At 63.9% G+C, this 8,500-nt stretch overlaps 1 protein-coding gene across 1 annotated transcript; it reads right to left on the bottom strand.

Annotated features, from left to right (window-relative positions):
- Positions 1 to 1,667: 1,667 nt before the first annotated feature.
- LOC111157710 (solute carrier family 16 member 8) lies at positions 1,668 to 6,150 on the bottom strand. The gene is made up of 4 exons (XM_022519348.1): positions 5,937 to 6,150; positions 5,055 to 5,198; positions 4,010 to 4,840; positions 1,668 to 1,984 (listed from the first exon to the last, which is right to left on the bottom strand). The coding sequence occupies exons 1-4, from the start codon at positions 6,148 to 6,150 to the stop codon at positions 1,668 to 1,670; spliced, it is 1,506 nt and encodes a 501-aa protein (XP_022375056.1).
- Positions 6,151 to 8,500: the final 2,350 nt, after the last annotated feature.

Here is an 8,500-nt window from a genome sequence, read left to right as displayed (position 1 = left end):
ACCCGGCGTCCAAGGACAGAGAGGGATCTGGACTTGAATCTGGCAGGTCCCAGAGACCCCAGGTTCACTCCTTCGTGGAGCCTCTTCCCTCCTCCTTCACCTTTGATCTGCCCGGGCTTGTGGCCAGTGGCTCTGCTGTATTTGGGAAGGGCAGGACAGACACCGAGGCCCATTGAGGGGAGAATGTCAGGGGCGCCCCCACCACTCTAGGCACACCCATTCCGCCGCTGTGAGGGAAGGCCAGCGGAGAACGCAGCCCCAGTGCTCTTTTGTCTTTGCAACATGGGCGAAATAGGTTGGCTGTGTCTCCCGCCAGCTGTGCGGTCCCTGTTCACACCTGCGGTCCCCACGTAATCATCGGTGGCCCTTTTCACTTCCAAAGTGTCTCTGAACAATGACTTCCACGCGCATCCTGAGAAGGGGAGGCCGCAGGAAGCTGTGGGGTGGGCAGGGTCTAAAATGGGAGGAGGGGGAATGGCTTTCAGCTTGTCGGCTTTGAGGACGTGGGGCGTGGGCAGCAACCCGGATGGGACTGTCAGCGGGACTGGGAGCGTGGAAGGAGGAACAGGCTGTCACTAGGTCCCCTGGAGCGGCCAGTCCAGACCACTTCTCTGAAGGAACTGCCAGCGTAGAGGCCAAGGGCACAGACTGCAACCCGCTGCTGGGTTCTAGTCACAGCCTGTGTGACCCTGGGCTACTCCCTAACCTCTCTGTGCCCCAGTTTCCCTATTCGTGCCTGTGGCCAGTAATGGTCCTGACCTCCTTGGGCTCTTACGAGCATCTGATGAATTCACACTTGTGAAGGGCCTAACCGTGCGCGGTACACGGTCCCTGCCCTGAGTGTTTAATAAAATGTCGTCACTGCTGTGGTGACTCAGGGATGCAGACCTGCGTGTCAGCCCGGCATTTCCCAGGGCTCCCACACCTTCGTAGGGCCCGGATGGAAAATGAGACCAACAGTGGGGAGCGGTGGGGGGCACTGGTGGGATGGGCTCTCCTGAGCCCCCGGCTCGATAGCAGGGGTCGGGGCGGGGCGGGAAGCTCCCTCCTACTCTTGGGCCTGGTTTCCACACTCGAGACTTGGAAGGAAGGAGGCAAAGGAAGGGCAAGGTGTCAGATCTGTGGGAAGAGAATAAATACGGAGAGGGAATAGATCCCAGAGGCTTTCCAGCCAGGGTGAGACCGGGGCGCCCTGCCCTTGGATCCAAGTGTAAGAGGGCAAAACTGCAAGAGAGACCCTTAGTGCCTCCAAGTCAGAACACCTCCCCCTCCACGCCCCTTCTTCCCCTCTGCCACTTGTTCCCCCAACACCTTCCCTGTCAGAGGGCCCTGGGGAGAGCCTCTCAGACTCCCTTCTATCCTCCCACCCCCACAGCCACCAGAGCTGGGAGGCACAGGAATGGACCCGCTGTCCCAAACTGAGTTTTATGAAGTTCAGTTTCACAAGGTCAAGCCCAGGCCACGCGCAGCAGCATCACTTAGCCAGGGTGGGGCCCGGCCATGGCCCACTGGGCAGATAAAGGTGGGAGCCCCCCCACCCCGACCCCAGGGGGGGGGCCACGGCAAAGCAGCTTCCAGTGTGCCAGGCCCACTTGGGACAGCTGGGGCTCTTGGAGGGTAAGCCCCATTCCCAAAGTCACCAGCCGCCTCGCCTGCTGCCCCTGGGGCTATACAGACTTGGGGTCCAGCCCTGGCTCTGCCTCTACCTCTGGTTCCGTGGGCCCAGCCCCGGGGCTTGGCACCTCCCAGGCTTTGAGGCTGCCAGGCTCCTCAGCCCCAGTGGGCAGAGCCCCAGAGTCCCCTTTGGCCTCAGCATCCTCGGTGTCGCTGGCCTCGCCCTCGGTGCCTTGGCTGGGCTGGGGGTTCCGAGAGCGGCGCAGGCAACAGCTGGTGGCGACAGCCATGAAGACCCCGGCCAGGACCACCTCAGAGCCAGCCAGGTAGAAGATGATCTCGTAGTTCTTCAGGGCATCCACCAGGCGGCCTGGGATGGAGGGAGGCGGGAGATGAGGGCCTGTAGGGGGTGGGGGGGGACCCCACCTTCCCCCCTTTCTCACAACCTCAGATAAAGGACCGTGTGCACCCTCAACTTGGTGGGGTTTACATTTGGGTGACACAGACACGCCCCCATCTTTATGCCCGTTTGACAGTGGCGACCCCACGCACGTTCTGCCATTTGAGACCTTAAAAATGTCACCACCTCCTTGAACCTCAATTTCTTAAGTGATATAGGGCCTTTGGTGAGGCAGCACTTTTCAGGTTACAAGGCACCCCCTCCACCCCCAGACCGAGACCCCACATGTGCCGTGTGATTTGCCCAGCGAGCAGGTGGGGAGGGGGCACTGGGCTCAGCCTCACCCTCCTGGGGGCCCCTAACGCCTGCTCTTTGCTGCTAACACCCCTGGTCTTCAGGGGCCTGGCTCAGCTTTCTTTCCGTCTCCCTCCCCAGCCTCCTCCTGTCCCTTCTCGGGGCTCCGATACCCTAGACTGAGCTTCCACTACTGTGAGCTGGCATGGTAGGACTCATGGGTCACAACCCGTCTTTTCCCCTCTGTATTTTCCAAATGTTCTATCCACACGCATATTACTTTCATACACAGGAAAATCTTGTAATTGCAATATCCCCCCCCCAAGTGTGGGGGAGCTCTGTGGGCTCCATCCTCTCCTGGCATTTTTGTCGCTGACCATCCAGGCTGTGACCCCTTGGTCTATAGCTCTGTGGCTTCAGGGAGGCTTCCCGGTGTCCCCCAAGCTGGCTGCCTGCCTGAGCCCCTCTGAGCACTGCACCCAAACTTTCCTCCCTGGTCCCCGCCCAGCCAACCAGTCCTGTCCCTGCCCCTCCCACACTCAGCCCTGCAGTGTTCTCCACCTTCTCACCCCCTATTAGATCCGCCCACCCAGGTCGCATGAGAAAATGGAAGAATCCCTGAGCCTCTGGGGAGCTGGTTCGATTGCTTTTGGTGGTGGGCTTGGCCGCCCTCCCACTGAGATCAGATGACAAAGCCTGATGAGGACATTGAGCTAGACCAGCCGTGGAAGGAGGGGCAGTTCACCCCATCTCAGGGGCAGCCTGGGCCCCAGCAAAGGCGGCCTCCCCTCATTGCTCATCCCACAGGCTGACCACAGGCAGGCTATGCTGGGACAGGGACAACCCGCCAACCCAGGAGGACCCTGACATCCCCCCTTTCCAAGCTCAGTTCCTGCCTCACTTGTATAGGAACCCTGAACCCCTAATGTGGCCCACACTGTCCCATGTCCTCTCCTGCGGGGTCTGCACTGCCCTGTGAGGCTGCCTGCATGCCGGCCCCTGCAGCTCCTTTCCTGGCCTGTCATCATGGTGACTTCCTAAGGCCAGTGACTGGAGAATGCCCTGCGGGCCATGCACACAGCGGAAAGCCCAGAGCCTGTCCCTGCACAGCAGCTTCACCAAGTGAGAGCAGGGCCTGGCCATGGCCCAGTGGACAGATGAGGGAGGAAGATCCCCCCTAGGCCCCAGGGAGACCACTCGTGAGCACCCTGAGCACCCCCACTCGGCTCACGGCCGGTTCCTCCACGACACTGTCCCTGTCCTGGTCCCGCTTAGAGGCTGAGGACACTCAGCTGCCGTGTTCCAAAGGTAGGGGCATTTAGCCCTGGGCAGGGCTCTGCTCTCACTCTGGGACCACCCTGTACTAGGCGCCTGTGCCTCAGTTCTCCCACCCACAAAACGAGAATAAGAATCTGCCCTTCACAAGGACTTTGTGCCAGCGTTTGAGATGACCCAATGGGTCAGCAGCTGTCAGTGCTGGGTTCTTCCTGGCATCTTTCCCGGTGCTTGCGGCCCCACCCAGAGCTAGCAGGACCGGCTTGGAGGAGGGGCTCATTAGCCACGGGAAGACCCCACCAGGCTGCCTCCGCTCCCTTGCCCTCATCCCTGGAAGCTCCACGTGGGACAGGGCTGGCACTCCCCCCCCACCCCACCCCCGGTCTAGGGAACTAGCCCCGCACCCCCTCCTCCCAAGGGGCGCACCAGCAGAGGGCGGTCCAATGAGCACAGCCACGGCCTCGACCAGCAGCACCAGGCCCAGCGCACTGGGGAAGCGGTGCGAACCCACGGCTGCCATGAGCACCTCGAACTGCAGCGCGCCCACCATGCCATACGAGAGGCCGAAGGCGACGCAGAAGGCGACGAGGGCGCCGTAGGAGCGCGCGCGCGCGCTGCTCAGGTCCGTGAGCCCGTTGGCCATCAGCGCCAGGCTGAAGAGGTAGGCGACATGGGGTCGTAGGCGCGCCAGGCCCGCCAGGGCCCCGCACGCCGGCCGTGCCACGATGTCGACGAAGCCCACGATGGACAGCAGGAAGGCGGCGTCGGCGTCCGGCACGCCCGCGTCCTTGGCGTAGTTCACCAGCAGGATGGCGGGCACGAAGAGCCCGAGCGCCATCAGGAACTTGGTGACGGCGTACACCCCGAAGGCGCGGTCGGCGCACACGGCCACGTCCAGCAGGCGCCGACGGGGACGACCGCCAGGGGGCGCCTCGCGCAGCCGCAGCCCCCCGCGCTCCGCCTCCGCGTCCCCCGGAGCGTCGTCCGCGCTGTCCCGGCGAAGTCGCGGGCCGGGCCCCGGCGGCGGCGGGCGCATGACGGCGCCGCACGCGCAGCAGTGCAGCAGGAGACCGCCGAGCAGCAGGAAGCCGCCGCGCCAGCCGAAGTGCTCGAGCAGCTGCTGGCCCAGCGGCGACAGCGCCGACAGGAACACCGGGCTGCCCGCCGCAGCCAGCCCGTTGGCCAGGGGCCGCCGCCGCTCGAAGTACAGCCCCAGCATGATGAGCGACGGCTGGAAGTTGAGGGCCAAGCCCAGGCCTGCGGGCGAGGGCGGCGCTGTGCCGGGCTCCCCGAGGGCGCCCCCAGCCCCAGCCCCCAGCCGGAGGGAGGGGCCAGGCCCCGACGGGGCGGGCCCACCACCTCTGGAGGGGAAACTGAGGACAGGAGACCTTGCAGCGAGGACTCCGCCCGGCTCCCCAACCCGCGAGACCAGCCCCTTCCCCGTAGGGGAGGGAGTCGTGGCCGTCCTCACCTGTGAGCACCCCGGCGGTCAGGTACAGCTCCAGGAGGCGCGTGGCGAAGGATGCCAGGACCATGCCCGCCGAGGCCAGCAGCCCACCCACCAGCATCACGGGACGACAGCCAAAGCGGGTCACGAGGATGCTGGAGACCGGACCTGTGGGCAGGGCACGGTCACCGCTTAGGCTGGACTAATCTCTCTCCCCGGCGCACTCCAGGCTGGGCACATCCCAGCCCCCAGAAGATGGCATGAAGGGATGAGGGCACCCGCGGGTCAGAGAGGACAGTGTCTGCCCAACGTCACCCAGCCTGGCTGGGACAGACCAAGGAGGCAACACCCTGCGGGGAGGTAGGGGAGGGACCTGTCTTGTTCTGGGGAGGCCCATCCCCAACTCTCCTGAGAACAGGGGACCCAAAGCAGAAGAGGCTGACGCCCCTCGCTTTTGATCTGCCCAGCTGGGCGCGTCCCCTGGACTGCTCAGCCTCTTTCCACCCCTTCCTCCCACCACCCCCCCCATGCGGCTCGGCTGGGGTGACAGGATTCACCCCATCCCCGCGCACCCCACAGGCGGTTAGGGCGCCGGGGAGGAGGGATAGCGGGGAATTTTATTTACATCTGTTTCCCCACCTGTAACAGAAGCTGTTGTAGGTCTTTGGCAGGAATGGAGGGGCCCTGCCGGCTGGCCAAACCTACCCCCATTCAGCCACCGCCCCCTTCCTGTCCCCCTCCTCCCCTGTCTCCCGGACCAGCGCTTCCACGGGAAGAAGGTGGTCTCTGTGCTCTTCCCGAGGGGTCTGGGGGGTGCCCAGGGGGTCCGCGTCTCCTGGTCCCAGATCCCGTCTCCCAATCCTGGGCTGGGGGAGGAGGAGCAGGGACCCGCGAGGGGGCGCTGACCGGTGCCGTAGAGCATGGCGAGCATGATGGAGGACACCCAGGCCGTGTCGCTGTAGCCCGCGCCGAAGTCGCGCATAAGCGCGCGGAAGAAGACGCTCACGGCCTTGGGGAAGCCGTAGGCGAAACCGGTGACCACGAAGCAGGCGCCCAGCACGGCCCAGCCCCAGCCACCGTCTGGGGGTCCCGCGCCCCGCCGGGGGCCGCCAGCGCCCATCGCTGCTGCCTCTGCTGGTGGAAGGGGACAAGAGGGAGCAGCGAAGTTCTGTAGCCCCGACAGGAAAGGGGAAGGAGACCCAGCGTGGGAAAACTGAGGCATGGGGACTACCGACGTGAACCCTGCTCTGGGAGCGAGCCAGGAGGGAAACCGAGGTAGAACCGCCCCCCGCCCCAATCTCCCCCTCCTTCAGGGGACCTGTGAAAGAGGAGGGGAGGATAATAGAAGGGTTCCCACCTGAGTCCGAACTTCAAGAAGACGCCCCTGGAGGACACTCCTTGTCTAGGGACCTAATGGCGGCCGGAGAGGGGGTGCTGGTGAGTGGGGGGGGGGCACTGTGGGCCCCCTGTGCGTGGGAACCATCAGCGTTCCCAGGGTACACATGTGAGGGTCTCAGCGCAGGAATTTACAGGGGGCATGGGGCGGGCAGGGGCAGCCCCGCGCCTGCTGCAAAGTGGGTGGCTTTATTTGGCTCCTGGGCCTTGCTATATGTTCATTTTTCTCAATGATCAGAAATGACTATTGTCATCAGAGCATTGTGGAAAAAACAAAAAACCCAAGACCTGCCGTAATAACATTAGCCTCGCTTCAGGAGCCGCGGGGGCTGAGCTCCCGTTCATCCCCTCTTAGCCATGGGTTCCCTCCAGGACTTGGGCAGGTCCCTTCCCGCGCTGAGCCTGTTTTGCCTCCTGCAAGATCGGTGACCAGTTACCCACCGGGGCCAACCAGGAGCCTTGGCGGGGGGGTGCTCAGATCTCTGGTTCCACTGGGACCTTTGAGGCGGCACTAAAGGGACCTTCTGATCTCCAAACCCCTAGAAGCCCCCCCCAAACCCCTCCAAAAGTAGAAAACAGCTCCGAAGTCTCTCACACTTCTGGAGCTCCAGCCTGGGGTTCACACAGCAGCCTCCTGTGCATCCCCCCACCAACAGAGGAGTGGGGGGTGCTCACGGGCAGGGTGGGCCAGCCCACAGCTGGGGAAGGAGCCTCCTTCCCTCCTGCTGCCCCTCCGCTCCTAGGTCTCCCTCCTGGCCCTGGGCAGTGCCAGGTGCCCAGGGGGGATTGGAGACTCTGACCCTCTCTCGCCAGGACCAGGTTCTGGCTTTATCTGCCTGTTGTCCCCTCACCATGGCCGCAGCCACTTGAACTAGGACAAGGAGGCAGTCCCGGCAGCTCTCCCCTGCACTCACCTGAGCCTTCCGGTGGGTTTGAATGTCCAGCCTCACATCTCCTGAGGCCTCCCAGGAGGGGCTGCCCTGCTGGCTCCCCCTGGGAAGCCTAGCCTTATGGGGGCACGCAGCCGAAGGCCCCAAGTTACCTGCAGATCAGCCACTGGCCTCTCAGCTCTAGCTCCCTCCCTCAGGCCTCGGGCTTAGGGTGCCACTCCCAGCCCTCTAAGAGGCTTTCTCTTGGAAAGGGAGAAGGGACAGGGCACTGACCGCAGCGCAGGGCCACGCTGGACCTCACAGGGGGGTCCCTGTCTCAGGCCCTCCCAGCAGAGCTAGATAAGGAGCCCTCTCCTGGGCAGAGGACACACAGAGCCCTCCTCTGGGGGACAGGGGGCTCCTAGTGGTGGGGGCATCGCCCTGCCCTGGAGAGACCCCACCCGCCCTACTCACCTCAGTGCCTCGCCTGCCCCCCACCCCCAGGCCACATTCCAGGAGGGGCTTCTGAGGCTTTCCCTGGATCAGGCTAATCTAGGTCGGAGAGCCTGGGACTGCGAGGGCGGGAGGGGCCAGAACAAAGGATGCTGTGTCCCTGGCTGCCAGAGGGTGACTTGCTGGTGGTCCCAGACCTTGGCCACTGCCACCCCTCCCCCTCTGGAGAGCCCCCCCCACCACTTCCTGGGAAACCTGGAGTGTCAGAGAGACTGGGCCAGAGGTGGGTGGACACAGCCTGAGGGCTTCAGGGCAGACCTCGAGATTTGCTTCAAATGGGCGCTATGTGAGGGGCTGTGTGTGAGCGAGGCAGAGCGAGGCAGAGCGAGGCAGTGACCTTCAGGACCTCCTGGACCCCATTCTCCAGCGGGAGGCCTCCAGCCCCACCCCCCACCCCTGTGCCCCAAATCAGACACCATCAGTCCTGCGCTCTGTCCTCTTGCTTTATTTCTCACGTTTACAAAAGTTAAACAGGATGACATATGCGGGGCGGGGAAGCAGGTGCACAGGGGCTCCTCCCTACTGGGGCAGAGAAGGCGGAGGGGGTTGGGGTGCACGCGGCAGGCCCCCAGGGACAGTGCTGGGGCCCTTGGAGGGGAAGAAATGGTCCTGTCCCCCCGTTCTGCCTGCTTTAGTTTGAAGGTCCCGGACCCCAGGCCAGCCCTCTTGGAGCTGCTCAAGCTGAGGGCACGG

This window comes from Enhydra lutris, unplaced genomic scaffold (assembly GCF_002288905.1).
Source record: "Enhydra lutris kenyoni isolate GAN:26980312 unplaced genomic scaffold, ASM228890v2 scaffoldscaffold55, whole genome shotgun sequence".
NCBI lineage: Eukaryota > Metazoa > Chordata > Mammalia > Carnivora > Mustelidae > Enhydra > Enhydra lutris.
The sequence above is the reverse complement of the archived record's forward strand: the minus strand, read 5'-3'. Positions and strand labels throughout refer to the sequence as shown.

Coding starts and splice junctions, on each gene's coding strand:
- LOC111157710 (XM_022519348.1), bottom strand. CDS start 6,150: ATGGGCGCTGGCGGCCCCCGGCGGGGCGCGGGACCCCCAGACGGTGGC. Junction 5,199..5,936: donor CGCCATGCTCTACGGCACCG/GTCAGCGCCCCC, acceptor CCCTGCCCACAG/GTCCGGTCTCCAGCATCCTC. Junction 4,841..5,054: donor GACCGCCGGGGTGCTCACAG/GTGAGGACGGCC, acceptor CCTCGCCCGCAG/GCCTGGGCTTGGCCCTCAAC.